This window comes from Vanessa cardui, chromosome 3, assembly GCF_905220365.1.
Source record: "Vanessa cardui chromosome 3, ilVanCard2.1, whole genome shotgun sequence".
NCBI lineage: Eukaryota > Metazoa > Arthropoda > Insecta > Lepidoptera > Nymphalidae > Vanessa > Vanessa cardui.
The window spans coordinates 5,201,246-5,224,640 of record NC_061125.1 but is presented as its reverse complement, the minus strand read 5'-3'; the positions used below and the strand labels follow the sequence as shown (position 1 = coordinate 5,224,640).

General features: G+C 28.7%; 3 protein-coding genes across 4 annotated transcripts in view; 1 reads left to right on the top strand and 2 right to left on the bottom strand.

The window, feature by feature from the left end:
• Window positions 1–408: 408 nt before the first annotated feature.
• Window positions 409–1,216, bottom strand: LOC124543622 (histone deacetylase complex subunit SAP18). The gene is made up of 2 exons (XM_047121872.1): window positions 974–1,216; window positions 409–894 (listed from the first exon to the last, which is right to left on the bottom strand). Exons 1-2 carry the CDS (start codon window positions 1,046–1,048, stop codon window positions 490–492), a joined length of 480 nt encoding a protein of 159 aa, XP_046977828.1. The 5' UTR covers window positions 1,049–1,216; the 3' UTR covers window positions 409–489.
• Window positions 1,217–2,245: 1,029 nt separating this feature from the next.
• Window positions 2,246–6,870, top strand: LOC124543540 (protein sarah). Its single transcript, XM_047121767.1, has one exon. It carries the CDS (start codon window positions 2,382–2,384, stop codon window positions 3,057–3,059), a length of 678 nt encoding a protein of 225 aa, XP_046977723.1. The 5' UTR covers window positions 2,246–2,381; the 3' UTR covers window positions 3,060–6,870.
• Window positions 6,871–7,488: 618 nt separating this feature from the next.
• Window positions 7,489–23,395, bottom strand: part of LOC124543539 (organic cation transporter protein) — a 20,700-nt gene continuing 4,793 nt past the window's right edge. The window contains exons 2-3 of one of the 2 annotated variants that reach the window (XM_047121766.1): window positions 17,626–17,737; window positions 7,489–10,393 (exon numbers count right to left, since the gene is read on the bottom strand). In XM_047121766.1, the coding sequence (XP_046977722.1) occupies window positions 8,884–10,393; window positions 17,626–17,737 (1,622 nt within the window). In that variant the 3' untranslated portion in view covers window positions 7,489–8,883. Of the gene's footprint in view, window positions 10,394–10,798; window positions 14,639–17,625; window positions 17,738–23,395 lie in introns of those variants that run through there. The other variant, XM_047121765.1, reaches the window with a different exon arrangement.

Here is a 23,395-nt window from a genome sequence, read left to right as displayed (position 1 = left end):
AACAAAAAAATGCTACCAACTTAGCAACAATTGGAGGTGATTCAGTTTTGTCCACTTGATCATCTTCTTCATCTTAATTAAAAAAACATTGATTGGGATTAAGCAGGGAAAAATGCTAACTCTATGCTTCGAAGATTAGATATGATTGGGTTTCTGTTTAAAAATATGAACACATTTCTTTGTAATAGAGAATGGCTGAATCACTATAAAGAGTATATCAATATGTGGGTTTTAACACAAACCAACCAAGTTGTGCTCACTTCTACTTTATAGAGTTTATTGTTATAAAGGATAATGTTATAAAGAGTTTACACTGTATATTACAATAATATAATAATTATATTTTATATTATATTAAATACTTAAATAGAATAATTTCAAAAATAATTAAGATTAAAAAGAAAAACATTGCTTTTAAATTTATATTTATTTGTCTTACTTTTGAAAAATTTACTAACAATATAAGGTACAAATATCTTATTTAAATATTCAGTAAGGACGATTATTCATATAAGGCTGAGGTCTCCGCATTGGAGGTGGCATTCTGTTAGGTGGTGTAATTGATATATCAAGATAATTACCAATTTGAAATTTAACCTGTGCCAGTGTTTTGTTATCATCGCCACCTCGTTGGCCCGAACACGTAACACCAATTTCACGCATACGATAAGTTGGCGATCTCATATCTGGATATACTATCGCAAAGTCAAAATATGTGCCTTTACGCCGAGTTTCAGGATTAACTTCTTTAACAAGGCCTGTTAGTTCACGCAGCGATGCATCCATCCATGTGTATATTTGTAGCTCATTTTGAGGAACATTTCCCCTCGCATAATCACCCGAAGAATTATGTCTTCCAGTAGAACAAAATACTCGCAGTAACAGCGGGCATGTCTAAAAATAAACAAAAATAATAATACACTTTTTTACAAACTAAAACGTTTAATTGAAGTAAATTACAAATAAGTTTAACCTTTTCTCGATCAACTGGCTTTTCGGCGGGTTTAACCTCTTCAACGACTAGTGACTCTAACCCTGCCATTTTCATAATCCGTATGCAAAGTGAAAGTAGAATTGATTAGTTGTTCGAAATTTATCAATCCCCAATTAATGAAGTGTATTTAGATCGACATTAGCGTTATTTACTTATTGTTACAAACTACAATCAATCAAACAATGTCAGATCAGGCAACACAAAAATGACAGCTTGTTCCAACTTCCACAGACTATTCAAAATTATAAGATAATGTATTAGGTATCATACTGTATGTAAATATGACGAGATATATATTTGTAATTTGATGAGACCTTTATATTATGTACCAATAACTATTATTAGTTTTTTATTAAATAATCTCGTGCTAATCATTTCATACCTATTTTTGTATTAAGCATACCATCAAACAGAAAAGTTTTACAAAATAATATATACCTAATTGCATAATTGGAAATGAATAAATGATAACGGCTTTAAACATTAAAATTAAATGATCTTTGGTAGATTTTTGTATTTATGAATGTATAATTTGTTCTATAAATTCTGTAAAGCCTGACAGAGCTGGTATATTACGTGGAAGACTTGGATAACGAGCTAAGTCCACTCAGTTTTGTAGACATCGCGATTTCTAGGTTTAAAATAAAAGGATGGGTATTTAAAACAACACTATAATTTTCTTTCGTCCATAAAAATAAATATAAGTTGTTAATAAATTTTCAAAATCGGTTTTTCTCCATTTTTACAGTATTATGTATTAAGTTAAAATTGATATTATAACATTGGAATGTAAATTTTGAACAGAACTCTGCTTAATTTATGTGAAGTGTAATATTATACGCTACCTATAGATTTATAACATTGAAAAAAATATATGTATTTCATCGTCGAAGATTTAAAATAATAATAGAGTAAGCAAAAAAAGAAAAATTCTCGTTGATTTAATTTGGTTTTTATGTATTAAATTTATCGTTGTAATTCAAACATTTTTTTTTATGGAATAAGAATAATTTGTGATTCATTCTGACTCTAAACAGACTATAAATAATTATTGCATAATATATAATCAAATATTTTTTTAAATTTTAAAATACTATAATAATTAAAAAAACAACATTTTGGCTCTCACTATTATGTCTGCTAATATAAATTTATATCAAAAACAGTGTATAAAGTATTGATAAGTAGTTTTGTTTTAAAAACATTAAAATGAATCTTTCAAAAGTGACAAATGTCAAGCTTTTGACATTTGTGACATCTTATATTTAATCGATTAGGTATTGTTTTATGAAAATAGTGGGTTTCAGACTTTGATGTTGTGATCAATAATTTATAGTTCAGTATCGAAAATTATATGCAAATACGGATCTAAGATTGGTAACAAATAATGGCAAATAAAGAAGATGAAGAGACATTTCAAGAAGACGACGTCTATATAAATCCCGAAGATGGAATGCCTAATATTCATCCTAACATTGCAGATATTGACCACGAAAATGATTCTCTAAATGAAATAAACGATTTGGATGACTTACCTAAGTCTGTGATCGTAACAAACATTCAAAGTAACGTTTTCACCGACGAAAATTTAAAGAATGAATTAGAAGCCCTTTTTCGTACATTTGCGGATAATATAACGTTTCAGTGGTTAAAGAGTTTTAAGCGCTTACGTGTTAATTATGACAGTCCGCTCGCAGCGGCTACCGCTCGTGTTCGTCTTCATCAGTATAAATTTTATAATTCATGCATTAACTGTTATTTCGCACAACCAGTGACACCAATATCTTTAAAAAACCTGCGACCACCTGCTCCCGTAAAACAATTTTTGATTTCGCCTCCTGCAAGTCCACCCATTGGATGGGAGCCACGTGAGGAAGGTGAGCCAATAGTGAATCCGGACTTATTGGCTGCAATAGCCAGTCTAGCACCAGGAGAGAGCCATGAGTTACATGCACCAACTCCTACTCAACCTGCTATCGTGGTACATACGGCTTTACCTACTGACACCAATGCTCCTAGTCATGTTGGAGTCCCAATACCACATACTCGATGCCCTGAATATTAATTCACAGTGTTTATCAAGGATAGGATTTTCTTTAGGAGAAGAATTTATTTTTAAAGTAGATGATTAATGTTTTTTTTCTGTCACATGTCAACTTTTTTTGACTTGTGATGCCAAAGACAATGCTAAACTCATTTGTAGTTTTATCTAAACCTAGATGTTTATTGAACAAACAACTTCTTACACTAAGATGCTTATAAAATAACAGCTTATAAGTTTGTTTCATTTGGCAAGAAAAATGTAAAAAATTAAATTGGTGCTATTTTTTAATATTTATATTGCTTGTGTTTGTATAATAGAATATAGAAAATTCATAGTTTATTATTTATTATATGACGGCAAATCATGTATGTAGTAAAAAAACAATATTTATTGTCACTACACGATGAATGTACTAAAAATTTAATCATGTGATTTGACAAGACAATTTTTTTAAAGGTTTCAAATACATACAGGGTACAAACATAAATACTATGTATTTTATTTATAATATGTTAAAACAAAATAAATATAAATATGTTTATGAGAATCCTTAAAAAAGTTGAAAAGTATTTTTAAATTCTATTAAATGTTGTAGTGTCAATGAATGTTGTAATGCTTCCGTAATGTTAATGAAAGTAAAATAAATTTAGTGAACATTATTATAAAATAGTTTACACTCACATATCAAAAAAACATTAAAATCCAAACAAAATAGTGTATTCTTTCATTTTTATAAGTGAATATGCTCAAGCTACAGATGTTACATCTAAAAAATAATTGATAGTTTCTTATTTTTTAACACAGTCTAATATTGTCAAATTCAATGACTTATTATACTGAGCATAAAATATAGCATATACAAAACCTTAAAATAAACTTAATAGTAAAATATACTTAAAGCTTGTCAAATTTGATGCCTAGAAAGCTGTGCCTCATAATTAATGCAGATATTTGCAAGATGTCTTACTTACTTTAACTTTTAAGACTCATTCCTTTCATTCAACATTTAAAAGGAAATGTTTAAGAAAACATTTACATTTATAATACATGAACAGTAAAAACTAATAATTAAGAATTGTGGTTAGATCGAGACTTATTTTTTGTGAATAAGTCATGATGAAAAATAGTAAGGGAATTGATATTAAGTAACCCAACAACATATTTTTTCATTATTTCAAGTTCTATTAACAAAATATTTTGTACATTATATAAAGTATGTTCTAGGCCAGTTATTTTTTATTTGTACTTTCCTAAGTTTACTTAACAGTGTATGACTGTGTATTTACATATATAAATATTATTACAATTAAAATTTAATTTGAAATTTATGAATAATAATTGTGATAAAACATTAATTGTAATATTTAGTGAATAAAATAAATACAATTTGACTTATGTAAATATGCAAGGAATTTGGAATAAAAAAAAGTTATTGTCCAAAATATTTGGATTCCGCTTTTGCCTGAATAACATACATATGTTAGAGGCCTAGATCAAAGTAACAGAAATTATAAGGCAATTTGTCAAAATAAACTATTATATTGGTCCACATAGATGGAAAAGTGTTTTATAGGCTTGTGTTGAAAAAGCGTTTACAATGTAATTGTTGGCAACCAGTGTTAACAACTTTCGCAATTCTTCAGAGAGTTACATTTTACTACTTTGTATTATTACAAATTAAGTTACATAACTGTCAATTCAAGTTGAAGTTGATATAAACTTTAATCATGTACAACATTTTCCTTCGATATATAAGCAGGTTGAATTTTGTTTGGTTTTTAAAACAATGATCAATTTTAATGTTTAAACTATGATTGTGTGGTCCGAATTATTCTCTCTAATAGCCAAATCTTACGGTCAAATGTGCTCCTCCAAACATTGAAAGAAGAGTGAAATAGTATTTTTGTTTGTTTGGTTTATTTTCAGACCAATTTTTATGCTAGTATATTCAATTAGCACGCAAAACCAATGTTAAAGGTGGTATATTGCTTTTAGTGGTAATTGCCAGTTCCTTTATAGAAGAATGAGTGACATCAGCTAGAAAATAAGCCGAGTTTTAGACACAACTTATTTTTGTGTACTTAATTATTATAAGGTCATATTTTTCTCAAAGACAGTCATCGTCATAGTAAAATTTATTTACGTTACAATTTCGTATAATTTTTGTAGTAATTTAATAAACGTTATTTTTTTTTTAAATATAATGTCAAAAAAAGCAAATGAAGTTTAGGAATTAAGTATAAAATTATATAAGGTTTTCTTAATTTTCGTGTGTACCATCCAAATTGATAATAATAGATGCCTATTATATGATAATTAAAGAAAATTGAATCTTTAAATATGTTACTAAGTCGTATTATTATTGAAATGTTAGTAATAAGCTGCACTGAAGTGATATATTGCTAGCACGGTCATTGTCTTAAATCTAAATTTGGCAAAAATAAGGGATATGATATTCTATATCATTAAGGGCTATCAGAAAATTGCAAACTGCCACTCATCTAGAAAGCACTAGAAATTTTTTGAAAATTCGCTTTTTTTTCTCTTACTAAAACATTTAAAAAAAATTTTTCGCTAGATTGTATTGTATTGTCATCAGCGCCAAAAAATTGTGAATAATTAATCCGCTGAATAGGTTGAACAAGATTTGATGGGCCCATGCTATCAGGTGAAATTGAAAATAGCTTTTAAAAAAAACACTGTTTCATTTGTAAAATTAATATTTTGTAAGAGAAAAACGTGTTACACTCGCTCTTTCTTGTTCAACCTGTAATAACCGGGGCTTGTGTTCGTTAATAAAAATATTAGTACTAGATATTAGATATACAGTTGCGATTATATCACAACGAACTGGCAAAATTTATAAAAGTTGATAGATTCATATTTTTGGATGTGCATGTAATGTAGACGGCATTTATGTTGTTTTTTAGATTCGATGCCGATCACACCTGATGTAATGTTACTATTTTAATAGTAATAACATATTCTTTCTAAACTTAACCAAAGATATTGTATTAAAATAATCCTAGTGAAATATTAACAGGGATAAGTTAAGAGGTAATTCAAAATTATAAAGAAACCAAAATATTGTCAGCAAACGTTATTAATATTATGTAAAGATCCCGAAGAAATCTATTAAGTATTTATTAAATCAATTTCACTAGAATTAGTTACATAGATCTAATTGTCGTTTTCAGTTTCGTTATTACTAGCTGTTCTTGAAAATATTTAATTGTGAACAAGTAATTTAAGTTAAAATTTAATTTATTTAAAATTGTGTCTCAAATTATATACAGAATTATTTCATCTTTTTTTACATTTAAACGAATCACAATCAAGCAATTGATACGACATAAATATTTAAAAAAAAATGCTTTGTACTAATTCCTAGTTCTAGTAATTAGTAATTAACCGAAAGTCTATTACAAATTTTGTTTATACTGAAAATCTATTATCTGCTTAAAAAACTGTTTAGCGCCATACAATAGTTAGTGACGTAAAAGTCAGTTGTATGTATACCTTTGCCTGCTATTTGAAGGAAATTAGGAACATTACCTTTTTATTGCCAATGTATCCTTTAATTTTGCTATTTAGAAATGCTTTTAATGATTTAATGCGCATTACAATACAAGCGTAAAATTTTAAACTTTCTACTATTAACTATTTGTACCCTTGTTCGTAAAATTGTTGATATTTCAATAAATTAATAGATTTTTTTTGTATTCTTAATATTGAACGTACTACACTAGTGTATCTCAATTGTCGTTTTAATCTCACTGTGATGTCTATGTTTATTGTTTGATGTAAATATTAAAAAATATTGAGTTTTTAATTACCTTTGTTTTATTTGCTGTAAATTTTATATAAACAAATTTTTTTTTATAATAAATGTTCGATTATTCATGACAGGTTCATTGTGTATGATATACAACCTTGAATGTTGATGTACGTCAAATTTATTTATGCTAATCCAAATATTAGGCAGTAAATGCTAACAAATAAATGCCACAGTTATGCATTTGATTGCACGCGTTTTCACGCTTAAGATTTAGATCTTAGACAGCAAACGTATTTTAGGAAGGTCTACCAGAAATAAAAAATGTTATTTGTGTGTTTTTACCTTTCTAAATAACATTTACCAATAGACCTTGTCCGGGATTCGAACCCTATACTTCTAGATCGGCACCAAAGAGGAAAACTACATCGTTAAAAATATTTTATTTCGGCATAAAACTTTTAGAATACTCCCAAAACTAATAAATTATGAAATTGTCATGAGTTCATAATTATTATTTATATTTGTTATTTAGCTTCAAAACTGAGTTTCAAAACAGTGTATATGTATTCTATTGTAAAATAACAAAAGAATATAAAGGTTAAAAACATATAATAAAAAAAATTATTATATTTTACTATTTTTAGGAATGGGAAATAAATTTAATGATAAATGTCAATGATCAATTTTTTATTGGTGATTATAATTAAATCAACATATTCAACAATATATTCTTATATACATGAGTAACAATTAAAAGGTATACTAATGGTATATATCATATATATAAAATAATTTGGTACTTATTTTTGTTTGTTCTACCTACCTCAACGCCCTTAACAACTCTTGAAATTTGGCACAGAGATAGTGTCAAACACATAAAGTGACATTATAATGTCGCAAGCATTTTTCAAAATATTCTATTATTTACATTCAAGCATAGAACATAATTATCTTTAAAATCACAAATGGCGTATCTAACGTATATTATTTATTTCTAATATTTTTGGCACACGATTTGTAGTTATGACAATGTTTTGACATCGGTGTTTATATTTTAAGAAGTTATATTAAAGGAACATTTAAATAACATTTAATAGTTATTTAATTATAATACTCATTTACAATAAGTTTTGCACGAAATAGGAACTCGTAATTTCGTAAAGCCTAATTAATATGTTTTAGCCTTTAAACAAAAAAATAAATCGTCAATTAACTGTCAAATATTTTAAAAACTTTGGTAACAACATACAAGCAATCGCGTATTATTAGTAACTAAGGTATTTCTATTTAAATATGTACCTATTAGATTACGTCGAACGTTTTAGAATATATATGCTAATTTTCTTACTGCAGACATACAAAGAATAATATCACAAATGACATTCCTCTGTGGTATTCATAAAATATTTTATGTTCTTGGTTTTTTTATTTGATTAGATATTTGGTAACTACGAGCTATTAGGGATGAGTTTCACACCATTTTAAAACTTGACTAATTTCGAAAAAAGAAAAATACATTTTTTTTTGGTACTAGATACCAATAATTGACGTTCTTTCATAATGTATAAGTTTAGAGATTGTGCACAACATGAACGACACCAATGCTATTACACTATTTTAAGACTAATTTTTAATTATTTATAAATACATGGTCCCAATTTTAATCTACTATGTATCATACTACAGTATGAATAAATTCAATATTTTTTTATAAGCTCAGTTTAGAAGAAAATTAACATACATATAATTTATATCTCTTAAATATTTACAATTGCTTATTCTAAACGTTAACAATGTAAATGATGATTTTTTATAAAAAATATGGATGAGGTATTGATAAAAACAATGTAGTTATATACTGAATATCTTACTATATATATCAACAATAATTGTGCATCACTTTTTTTATTATTCTTTTTAACTCCATCGTTAACACTCTTTGCTAAAGTGCTTCTGCGCATTTGGCAGTGTGAAGCATTGGTAATTGGACGGATATAATTTTTTTATATATCTACTAATCTTTTCTATCTTTCATAAATAAAGTAATATAGTATTATTATTATATATTTATACTTTTTTATTAATTTCTTCCAAAGGAACCATTGACTCCGCCGCCTTGTCATCGATACTGTAAGGATCAATATTTTCTCTTTTTCCTAAACAACTCGTAAAACAGGTGTCACCCTTTCCAAAGTTTTCACCGTCCGCAATAGACTGCGGCATTGGTTGGTTCATAGTCTCAGGTAAGAAACAACATAGAAATCCAGAAACTAGGGCGACTAATCCGAATATAACAGCGGGTATTTTAGGATCGAATGAATCAAGTAAAGTTATTAAAGGTGTCAATGCTCCTGACAACCTAGCACACATAGAACCTAAACCAATTGCAGAGTTACGTACTACCGTAGGGAACAATTCCGCGGAGTAGTTATAAACTATAGCAAATGATCCAGCAATAAACAATTTGCCGGCAATAACAATTACAGTCGACAAAATAGTACCAGTGGGAATAAAAGCGGCAGTTATGCATGCACCACCGCCGATTATCATCATTGAGGTCATAAGAAGTCTACGGCCCCAAATGTCAAGGAAATATATGACTGCCGCATAGCTTGGAAATTCTACTAAACCAAACACAGCAGTAATAAGATAGGGATTACCTTCAAGTTTACCAGTACTTAGTGTAAGTCCATAATAAACCAAAGAATTAGCGAAATAACAAAGACAGATATTAAGCGTTTTCATTCGTAGATTAGGAGTCCTGAAAAGATCTAAAGTACTAGCTGACGGTTCTTCGCTATCTTTAGATGACTCAATTTTTCCTTTAGACACGAGAAGCGCTCTATCTAATACTTCATCTGATTTGTTAAACTTTAAAGCTTTTTGAACAATATCAACTGCTTCTTTGGGTCTGCCTTGAGCCCACAACCATCGTGGTGATTCGTCCATTATCCAAATGTGCGGTATAAGAAGAAGACCATGCAAACCATAAACAACTTGAAGAATTTGTCTGTTATCTATAAGTGCCCCCCAACCAGCTACTAACATTATACCAAAGGCAAAGGCACATTGAAAGGAAACACCGCAAGCAGTTCTCTTACTAGATCCGACAAGTTCCATAGTTAGCACAAACGCCGGTATATATGCACCAGCAGATCCAAAAATTGCATAAAAAAAGGTAACAACTAAAAATGACCAATATTCGGGGACAAAGGCTACAATTACTCCCAAAATTAATTGAAGAGCACCCGACCAACAAAATACCGTTTTTCTTCCAATTTTGTCAGCTAATCCTCCAAGAAATACAGCTCCAGTAAATACTCCTAACATATAGACTGTTTGAGCTACAGCGCCACGCCATCTGCGATTGCAAACGAGGTTCCATTCAATCGCACGAGATGATGTTCTATATCTTGTATCGAATACCCACTTCTCACACGTGGCAGTTTCATTATATTCAGTAAACATCAAGCAATTGTCCAGGCCACCAGACGGTGTTTTGGGTATAGCTGCCAATATCTCTGAGGAATTCCAAGCAGCGGCCATTTGGTTGGTGTCAACTCCCTCTATCCAGCACCTGGAAAATGAAAAAGTTACATTGAATTTTTTTATTTCATTTTTGTTGACCTTTTTTATTTTATACTTTATTATTCCTTAAGTGTGAAAACATTTCTTAATGTCGTTTTTTTATTCCAAAGACATGATATGAGCTATAAAATGTTTTTTTTTTTTTTAATAATAATGGGTAATTCCATTTTAGTTTCACTAGAAAATGTCTTACCTGGACAAAGCTGTAATATTTTGAATGTAGTATTGTTGTTATTTTGATAGTACCCTCGTTACTTTGTCTAATTATATTGTAAAAAAAAGAATGTAGGATTATTTAAAAACAAAAAAAATCGGCTTATATTCTTTATTATAAAAAATACAAAACATAATAAGCATTGTCGTATATAATATACAAACAAATCTTTCTATTATTAATATAAGTTTAAATTTATACTTTTTGATTCATTATGTATTTATTTAAAATTATTTATTTATTACGCGAAATTTTATCAAAGCTTACTTAACTAAAAACTGGGATAGTATACAAGGATGTCCAAGTATCAAAAGAAGCAACCAAGGTAAAATTAATTATATAGTTTTGCATTGGCAATATATTACGTATGTATGTTTAACAAATACAAACAAATAAGATATACAGTTTTGCCGTAACATTGGCAACATATTATTGAATACGTATTTATAAATACACACAGATAAGATTAAAATGTATATAGACTAGTAACTACGACGTAGAGAACTTTATAACTTAGGAAAAATAACAGACATTGAAATAACAATATCATGGCAGTTTACCAGCATTTTGGTTTAAAATGCTGTAATATAATATGAATATATATTATTTTACAGCACTGTTAGTTGACTATAATAATTGCTATCAGCAATTTTATTATTGTTTCTGTTTAACATCCACAAACTAGCGACTAGGTATTAATTATAAAAAATTAAATAGTTATTTATTACAAATTTAATTTAATTGATAAGTCTGCCTTATAATTACCAAGAGTTTCATATAGATATAATGAATACCCAAAGTCGGGATCATATGAGGAATGAGTACTTTTTCCTCAATATATATTTAGCACCTAGCAACACGAGATACGCCTCATGATATATAATAGTCTATTCCGATTGCTGAAGATGTACTTTTCAAATAATAAATAAATAACTGTAATTGAATCGGCTTGATTGGTTTGATTATGAATTAGAAAAATGCGTTTTGAATATTTGCGAAATTGCTAACGAAAATTAAACTGCATATAAAATGAAAACGGATACATGTAAAATGTTTGTTATTTTATTAAAGAAAGATCTAAATAGACATCAAGTAATTGTTGTAGTTCAAAATATAACAGGTTTATACTTAGCAAATCCCATGAAATTTTAAATTTAAGGATTGTTAAATTTTAAATTACTACTTCTTCCATTGAAATAGACTACATAGTAACGTATTTTATATGATGTTATTAAATTGCTTTATTTTATTTGATTTATTTGGACATTTTTGTTTGATAATTATAAGTTTAGCAGTTTGTCCAAAAATGTTTTTTATACAAATATATAAAATAATCGTTTCCACTTTTTTATAATTGTGATGATTTTGAAGAGTGGTAAGCAATATGATTTAAGGGAAGAATGAAGTATAAAAAATGTAATTCACTGATGAATTTAACGTGATGTACTTAAAAAAGACTAACATGATATTCGATAGAAATTAAAATATATAAATTATAATACTACATTTAACAATTATTATATTGTTTTCTACGCTGTTTTTTCTTAAGTATATAATTATTAAATGGAATGAATCTCGGAAAATAATGAAGTTTCCATTCTCCAACAGTTTTATAAGAAAGTCCACTGTCGAATAAAATTATATAATAACTTTGCTTTAAGCTCAAATAGAGTTAACAATAAGTTACTAATATATTTGTTCCCTCAGTTTGCAAACCCTTTTTTTAAATGTTATTACAAGATATAGCTTTTACAGAATTATGCATTGTTTAAATTCACTTTTACAATTTTGTATTTATTTATAATTATATATCACCGCACGATATTAAATAATTTTAGATTAATTTTAGAAACTAAGCAATCGAATAAAGCAATTTATACCTAAACTAAAACGTTTTAAGAACTAACAGCGTAAAAAACATTAAAAATACACAACCTAATACACAATTAACATCTTTGCATTCTTACATTGCTAAATTAAACGTATCCTCCAGTCTGAAAAGAAATGACTAGATAACTTCAAACACTACAAGAAAACTATTTCCTTTGTTGAAATTAATTAACCATCTTATTTAACCGTTAATATTATTATGATTATAAGATATATTTACCATGTAAAAGACTTGTAAACTTATACTAAATACAATCAAATATTTTCACATCTATAACTCCACTGTAAATTTTAAAAGTTGGCAATTAGGGCTGTCATGAAATGAGGCAAGAAAATATCTTAAAATTAATTGACACATTACAGTTTCGAGAAGCAGCGCTCGATAAATAAGATCTTATAAGACTACTGGGTTGTCCTTTTATTATTCGACTATACAATTTTTATTATATTTTTTTAATCTTATTAAATAAATGGAATAGAGTGATTACTCATTTTTTGTCGGTTTTTCATGTTAGGTATTTCAATTTCATTGGACCACACTTTGACTTTTTGATTTTGATGATCTAGTACTAAACATTATATCATCAATTAATTCAATCATTACCAATTGATTGATAACTATTATATTGAACATATCATGATTTTTTTTCTGTTGCATCTAACGGGATCATAGTTTCTGGGATATCTTCAGAAGCATTACTCATCCGCCTTCCACTACAATTTGTAAAGCATGTATCACCTAATCCAAATTTCTCACCGTCCTCAATCGATTGGGGTAGCGTACGGCCTATTGTTTCTGGTAGGAAAAACGTAGAGAATCCAGACAACAAAGCCAAAAATCCAAAGATAATGGTAGGTATTTTTGGATTGAGAGTATCAAGCAAACTTATCAATGGCGTTAAAGCACCAGAAACACTAGCGCACATACTTCCTAGACCGACGCCAGAACTGCGAACCACAGTAGGGAATAACTCTGCTGAATATTTATAAATGATAGAATATGATCCAGATATGAATAGTTTCCCAACCATCACAATGCCTGTAGCTGAAGTAGAACCGTGCGGAAGTGCAGCTACAATTAAACAAGATATACCACCCAATAACATCATTGTGCTAATAAGAGCTCTATGACCTATGCGGTCTAAATAATACATAATTATAATGTAGCTAGGCATCTCTACTATACCCAAGAGAAATGTTATAAAATAAGGGTTGCCATTTAGTTTGCCGGTATTCAATGAAAGCCCATAATAAACGACAGAATTAGCGAACCAGCATCCACATATAATGAGTGTTTTCTTTAACATATTTGGAGTTTTGAAAAGATTTAAAGTTCCAGTCGGACTGTCTTCAGAATACTTTGTACAGGTTGCTTTACACTGTGATACCAATGCAGGTGTATCAATTTCTTCAGTAGATCCATTCATTTTTAATGCTTTTTCTATTATCGCCACAGATTCACGGGCGCGACCTTGCGACCAAAGCCATCTCGGAGATTCATCCATTAAAAACCAATGAGGTAGTAATACAACAGCATGTAATGCGTATAAAATTTGTAAATAAAACCTATTATCAATAAGGTATCCCCAACCAGCTAGAAGCATAATTCCAACGGCAAACATTATTTGAAAAGTTACACCGCATAATGTACGCCGACTCGGGCCTACTAGTTCCATTGTTAGAACAAATCCTGCTATATATGATCCAGAACCAAAGATCCCGTATAAGAATCTTATTGAAATAAATGTATAGTAATCATTTACAAATGCAACTGCCGCTCCAATAAGTAATTGTAAAATACCAGCCCAAACAAAAACGGTCTTCCTTCCAAATGCATCGCAAAGCTTTCCAAGAACCATTGAGCCTACAACAACGCCAAACATGTAGGCAGTTTGGGCTGCGGCTCCCATCCACCGTCGACTGCAAACGAAATCCCATTCAATACCACGTGATGATTTATAATATTGAGTATCGTAAACCCAAGAATCACAGTCTTCCAATGATTTATTTGGGCCGTACATCTTACAGGAATCCAATTTTCCATGATCGTTTAAAGGTATTGCAGCAAGAACTAATGAAGAGTTCCAAGATTCTGTAAAATTTGTGCTATCTACTCCCTTTATGGCACACCTGAAATATAAAAGTGAATTGCATTATTTAATTAAAATCGTAGGTGCAACTTAAGCACAGTGCAAATGAAAATATATCAATTAAATAAGCCCTATTTAGTATTAAGAATATTTAAATTTTTCTTATCTAATAAATGCTCAAGTTTACGTGTACATAAGTAACAAAGATAAGCTTATAGTTAAATTATTTTCAGTCGGTTATAACAAAGGATTTAAAATCAACTTTGATCAAATAATTCGTAGTAGTAATTTTGAAACCACATAAGGTCACAATTTCGTTACCACTAACATGCAATATATATTATAAGAAAAGAAAGAGAAATAATAGCCCACTGATTAAAATGAAAAACATGCTGTTCACCGGCGAACTGTTAAAGTTAATAGGCACATGTTGTGAGTGAGTCAGAAGTTTGATAGAAGTTTTGAAATGAAAAATTTATTATATTTATTGAAAGACCATAAATCTAAGTTATGAGATTAAAAGTTATGCGTGAAACTTATATAATAATATAAAGCAGATATTTGAAGCCTTAGCCAGAATGTTTATAGTTTAGAAAAATTGTACTCACTTTTGATTTACCATCAGCACCAAAAAGTCACTGGCTTAAAAAGAACCAAAACCTGAGACCCGAAAAAGCATATTGTACAATAATTGTAATAATAAAATTCAACATAAAAATAAAACAATTAGTTAAGCAAATCATCAATGTTAAATTTTATAAAAATATGAATTATTCAATAATTTTTCGTATGCTACTCTACACAGAAATTATAAATAAAGTAGTATAAGTATCGATAGATAATGCTCACAAGAAACTCGTATCGTTCATTGTACGTATGTTTTAATTTATTTTCGTTTCATAAATATTAGCAATTAAATCTGTAACGAATTTTTTCATACAGAAATTTTATATTCAATAAAATAAACACATTTTTATTAAAATGAATAAAGACGAAAAATGTTAAACAACATATTTTCGGAACATTTGACTATATCGACGAAAAATCAAAAACTTATATGTGGTCTACAAAAGGTAATGACAAATATATCTATCTTATCTTAAGTTGTAAACAAAATAATTTATAATGCGGTGTAACTGTTAGAGACTTTCGGGAGAACTGCAAAGTTTGTTCAAAAGTTAAAAACGTGAAGATTATAGCAATAATGTGATTGTAATTACACTATGTGTATATTTTATGGTATCGGTAAGAAAAAAATAGGCCAGACATCATATTATATTTTACTAATTTCGTTCAAAACCAGTGCGCCACATACCTTGGGAATTTAGCTGTTATGTCCCTTGTACCTGTAGTAACATTCACTCATTCTACAACACCAAGTATTACTACCACTCACCATACATTTTACCGCTTGGCGGTGGAATATATAGTGAGTGGGTGGTACTACCAAACGGGTCTGCATAAAACCCTACCACCAAGTAAGAAGCAAGTAACACATGTAACGAATGTCCAAAGATAAACTGCAAATTCATAACAATATATTTTTGTGTGTAAAACTTTGCCATAGATTTACATTCGATTTTGAACGCTACAAATCTCATATTGAAATGATTGTTTTACTGAAATGTTCAATGGGATATGGTAAATGTGTTTAAAATAAACTTCAAGTAGGTATGGTATCATAACTCATTTGCCGTATAATAATATTAACGCAAACACAATAAATACCGGTCCTTATGTTTTGAACATGCACATGCATTCCTCATTCAAAAAAAGATAGATTTTGAAGAAAAAATGAAAGCATAAACACACCCATATATCCGAAAACCGTTTCGTAGAACAAAGCATAAAAATAGGTCAATACATATTTATATATTCCACATCATTACTAAATAATTATAAGATAGTAATAAATAAAAATAAAAAAAAAAACTGTGTATAAGGGATAAACGACATTTTTAGTAAATAATTGAAAGGTACTTGTTGCTCATTTTAACTTTGCCTTTATTTTCCTTTTGCATCAGTATAATATCGACTTTTTAAATATGTGGGCATTTGGCGTAGATCCAGAATTTTGCAATTCATTTGAAAGTATGTTGTCCCTTTCAGAGACGTATCCTATTAACCTAATTTATAAAGTGCTACATTTTAACGTTATAATATTTAGCAAAAACAAATGATTTTATTATTTATTTATAAATACATGTGTATTATTTTCTCACGAATTTGAAACCGATTCATATTAGATTTTGAACAAAAATTTAAATGAAAAAAAAAAAATTATACTATTGAACATTTCGTTAACCTGATCAAATATGTATAATCCATTGATTAGTTCGGCTTCCTCGGTTGTATTCATTAAAATAATTCTCTACATTTATGTATTGCTTGACCTACTTAAAAGGTATTTTCGGTTTAGACAGAGAGTTTTATTCCGTTTTTATGCTGTACTATTGCGACTGAATTTATAACCTATAATATATTCCATCGTAGATCTGATTACAATTAATATTGTATAATGAAATAACACAAAACTAAGTGCTACTGTCATAAAATGTCCTCATCGATGTACATGTGTAATATAACACATCATTAAAAAATAATCTTTGTTTTAAACTGTGTGCGGTGTCATGCGGAAAATATAACGTGTTTAATGAAACGTGGAATGCTAGCTAATATGGAACATATTCTTAGCATGTCGGTCAATTTTCGTGTGCAAATTATCACGTGAAAACGACTTTTCGGATTTAATTAATCTCTCTTTTAGGCAGCTCTTATTTCGACGTTGAATTAATCGGCGATAATGAAGTGATAAACTGCGTTGTGTTAGTAATAAATTTAATTTTATTAAAATTTCTCTTTTATGTTGTCTACGACCTCATTTAGGTATCTTATTTTATTTAAAACATCTTAATCTACGCCTTCTACCCATTTTTATAAATTTACCCTAGTTCAAGAAGTTTGTCATATTTTATAATGCATAATATTTTTACAATTTAATAACATGTTATTTATATCAATAAATACCTATGTTCTGGTACTGCGGCAACCGTTACCAAAGAGAGCATGTGCAACCCAGCTGTCATCGCTGCCAGGATATGCAGAAAGAATTGAAAGCCTTGATATCGACCGAAATCTCCTGGAATTAAAAAAACATATAAGTTAAAAAAAATTGTCGCTATTATAATTAAACACTGAATTGTCAAATATCAGTAACTTAAATAAAAACTGCAAGTGCAGTATTTATTCTAAATTAATATATTAGACTCGGTATACGTAAACATTTATTTGTTAAATGCTGTAGGATCTCGGGTTTAAGGGCCGCTCTCAAAATCAAAATGTTGCAAAACCTTTCTTCTCTACATTACAAAACAAAAGGCTACTCCAGTTATCAATTATCTAAACATATAATCTGTACAATGCCTTGAGTAAGTAAATGTTATGTATAAAAGCACATATTTATATGAGTTATCTTAAACGGTTATTACATTTTATAAATTATTAACTGATATCAATAATAAAAAGAAAACACTTTGATAATAAACACTGAAGCTTATATTATACTTATCAAATCATTATAAGTTTGATATTAAACATTTAATTTTTTATTACAATTTAATACTATATATAGTACAAAATAAAATATGACTACATATGTTGTACCTACAATCCTTATACAAATTTCAACATCTTCATTAAAAATGATTTAACTCATTTTTTTACTTCATAATTCCGAGGAAGCGTTTATATTAAGTATTTCAACAACAGCAATTACGATACCAAATTAGTTAAATAACTCGAAAATAAAACGTAACGTTTATGTAAAGCATTTTTCGCGTTTGACGGTTGACGTGACGAGGATTGACGTGATAATATATAAGTACTTATGAGGAAATATAAACATAGCGTCGTCATAGAAGACCTGAGAGAAAATGAACTGAATGTCTTTTGAAGGGATGAATGTTAAAGTGTGACATGTGTTAAGAAGTCCAGAAAACATATGAATGCATTGAATGGAAGATAATGTAGACAAAATGGGTGTGATTATGGATGACGGTTGATCGGAACGAATGGAAAACGAGGACATATTACGATGGAACTACGATGTATATCGACAAATACGACACGTTTCGATTACGTTTTTCAGCGGAAAACACAACAGAACTATAATTTATTTATTCAGCTGTTAGCAGGTGACTGTTTCGATATCCAATTATTATTATGATAATTAATGCAGTACTTATTCTGTATGAACTACATAACGCCAACAATCGCTTTTAATTTTTAATTCCTGGTGCATATATTTTCGTCCTTAAAGACTTACTTATTGATTGAATTAAAGAAAACAAGAATAGTATTTTAATATCGCATGCGCTTCAAACGCATCGAGGTCGAAATTTGCTTGCCAACTGTAACAGAATAACAAGGTTGTCTAACGCGACTCACCAATTATGTTTTTCTTTTCACTTCAAGTAATTGGTTGATTTAAGTATTTTTTAACATAATTGTCCACGTTTTAGCATTGACGTAATACGTTAAACTCTAAACTAGTGAAACATAATATTATTTTACAATAAAATCATATATGTATTATTAAAATATCATTCGCATTTAATAGTATTCATTTAGTAAACATTACAAAAATTATATTTAAAATGTAGTTAGGGATTGTACGAATATTTTGTTACGAGAAAACATGGATTTTTATCTACATCTGATAATTTAAACGATTCGATTACTACTTGTTTAATAATACAATTAAACAATATTGATTTGTGTAGAGAAACGACTTAACACATAATTATTACGATAAGTAATTGGAATGACACTCAATTTTTTTGTAGAGTCAGTACCGTTTAAAAGAATCGGTCGCGAAGGCATTATTGATTATCATATCTTGTATTTCAATTGAAAACAACTAGGCCAAGGATATCAACAGTCCTTAATCTGATGTTTTAATAATGTTTTGCTAATTTGCCGCATTACTGTACTTTAATGTAAGCCCTTCACTTTTAAACCTCATTATTTAACGGGCAATCATCGAAATAATTTTACAATAGATCTAATACCATTACAAGTTAATATAAATGTAGTTACATATTTTATGATCATAATAATAACCACAATATACATGACTTTATATTGTTATAATTTAATTGGTGATAGTTTAATAGAGATAACGGTAAAGGTCTACTTTAGGTTAGTTCTATTGAAATTAGAAAACAATATTGTTATATTCTCTTTTATTATACCAGCTCATATATAATCTCTAGTAAATATATTTTATCAGACATCATATAGACTATTTAAAGATGTTTCATAATAAATAAATAACTGAGAAATTCTGAAATTATATTTAAGATATTTATACATTGTAAGTGGGTAATTCAGTTGGCATTGGCGCACTTTATAATACTTACGTTAGACGTTTTCTGAATGTGTATATTCGTAATTTCATGTTATCTTTAATAACTTTCCTGTCTGAACTAATTCCAAAATTATCATATGGAAAATATTTCGTACGAATTTGTTACCAAATATGTACATGTGTAGATAGAAGCCTTAGTGTCAATATTTTCCGTAAATGTCTTAATTTTAAGTTGACCTTAATTCAATATAATAACTTTTATGGATTCATAGTCTGTTACGAAACCGCCCCAAATTACAGTTACTATATAAATACAGCTACGGGTTTACATTCTCATACGATATTTTTATTCAAATTCAATTTTTTTTTATATATTGTATTAACTTAGCTAGAATAGCACCTAATAAAAGTTACCTATGCATATAAACAGTTGAATTAAAAAAAATATAAACCATTGTGTAGTCAACCGTCAAAGTCAGTTTATATATGCGAAGACGGGCACCTAACATGAGCTACTTTTATTTTTGACTTGAAAAACTCGCTTTATAAGAATTCTTGAGACTGTCAAAAGAAACGCTGAGTCTACGTCTCACATGCCAATATTCTTGACCATAGATAGTTAATCTAAATAGTTCATGTTTAATTTTTAAAATGTGCTAAAATAACTTGAATAATAATAAACATATTAAATAGATACGCATCGAAGAATACCGTTTATTATTAAGATAAATTTATTTTTAATTATTTTATCTTTATATGATTTATTTAATTGATAATCAAAATTATCTCGTATTAAAATCTATTACATACCATTAATTAGATTATTACAATAATTATAAATACCGTACCCATGGTTTGTTTTGACACAGGCATGTAGTAAAATAGCTTAGCCCCGACATGTTGACAATATCTTCGCGAATGCGAAAATGATAAAAAGATTAAAAAATAAAAAATTGAAACAAGTCGTTGAAATTAATAATTTTCATTTATAATAATCTCATGAATGACCGTGAACACGAATCCAAAATGTATATTTATAGAAAATGTTTAGAAATTATTAAGTTTACTTTTTATGTGGTACCATGTAACATACAAAATTCAGAGGCAAAGCCACAGATGCTTATATATTAACTGAAGTACCCAATTACTAATTATGTAACGATAGAGAAAACTAAAACGCGATTAAAATAATTTTCTCTGAAAATCGATTCGATTATAATAATTGCATCGTTAATTAGAATTAAGTCGATTAAAGTAAATATTGTAATTCTTTCATTGTTGATTCATAACAAAAAAAAAAAAAACGTCAATAAATGTGTTTTAAGGACAGCGATGTTAATGGATGATCATTTGATCCGTAAATAAGTCTTTTCCACAAAACAAGAAGTAATGATAGACGGATGTACGGCTACTTGACTACAATCAACCACTTAATACTTACACGTATTTGCGAATGCTGTAATTTTGTGACAAGAGCATTATCTAACATCATCTCCAAGTTCTTCATTTTATTTACCTTCATTTCACTCCCTACGAATTACCGAAATACAATTTTTATTTCCTAACAAAATATTATTTATTTATATTGACATATTAACAAATATATACTCTTATAACTCTCTGTTTACTAAACCTTACGATAATTATCATTTGCATATGTTAATAGTGTAATAATATGTATAATTTACTATGTAGTAAATTCGTATAGTTTAAACTGCACTTCATACTGTAATCGAGAACGTGTAACCAGCTGTATAAGCTATTCTTAGGTATTACAAAACAAATATTAAAAGGACAGACTGCGAACGAGAACGGCTCACATTAAACTATTTTATTTGTGTGTCGTATGTATTAAACGTCTTTTTAAGTATTACGTGAATAAAGGGAAGTTATGCTTCGTGAACATTATAATTTACCTCTGATATGTACATTTAGATATACAAATAGGATATAAATGTTCATATATTTTATATTAACCGAGACATAATATAATCGATCTAAATTTCAATATGCAATGTAATAATAAAGTTGCTTCGACCGATAAGGTGATGAGTGAACTAATATACATTATCAACAGCTGATATGTTCTTTATTACAAACGCAATCGGCCTAATTATTATTATTTTTTCTTTCATAACATTATTATCAAATATAAACTATAATCGCGTTTAATAAAACAAGAATTTAATGTGTTATGAAATAGTTTTTTTGAATAAATGTGTATGTTATAGTTGAAAAAAAAAATTCATTTTAGAGATATAATTTGAAATAATACACTTTATGATTTACATCCTGTTCGCAAACACTCCTTCTTTTTTAAACAGAGTAAATAATGAGAGCCCGAATGTTCCAGCTCTGGACACACGTCTACTTTTCTCTTGTTCTAAAAGGTGTGGAACTTTTTCCACCATGATGCTCCAATGCTGTTTGGTACAGAATATCATCCGACTTACAACGTTGCCACAAGTTTCCTGAACACGTGATTAATTACAAATACAAACATGCCCATGAAAACTGAGTGTTGCTTGCTTGATTTGAACCCGCGACCTTAGGTCAACGTGTATTCTGTTCACTGCAGCTTTTTTCTTTAATATATAAAAAATCTATAAACCATTTAATATATGATAATATATACTTTGGAATCGCTACGTTTTTAAAAATGTAGACTATGTGATGTAGAAAAAATTGGATATATACATATACTAATGATTAATTTAAATGTTAACCAGTGGTATCAGTATCGTTGGACCGTCACAAGGTTATCAATTTGTTTAGGTTTATCTGTTGTATTTGACAAGTTACATAATTTGAAGTCAATGTCATGGGAAAATATCGAAATCGGAACGTCTATTGGCGCGTCTTGGGTGTCAGACCGACTCGTAAGCCGTGACGACATACGACACAACTCTCTGTTGCCGCTATCTCTCTCTAGTCCCTTGTCTTTGCAGCGAGTATACTTCCTAGATATTAATGTTATATTAATATGAATTATATATAAATTATATTAATGAAACTCTTTGTTTTCACATATTGCTCCGTAATTATTTCTTGGTATTCTGTAATTGTATTCTAGGTCAGTTCTAGTTACTTATTTATAGAAAAATATTCGTAATATTTCGGGAAGATGACGGTTACTGTTATTACTATTTTTTAAAAATCATAATAGAATCGAATCGGAAATCGAATGGGTGATATGTCAAGCATTCCTTGATAAAACATTAGTTGAACCGGATCAATAATAATCATGTTACGAATCCTTGTGGTTCATTTTTATCAATTAAAATATTTTACATGCTGCGTCATTAAAATATATTTTATTAAATGATTAGACTCACATGTTTTATCGTTATTCTTAAAGGTTGTCGGGCAAAGAAGATTATCTGTTAATGAGTAGAATTTGGAATTGGAATTTTCATTACTGCGCATTGG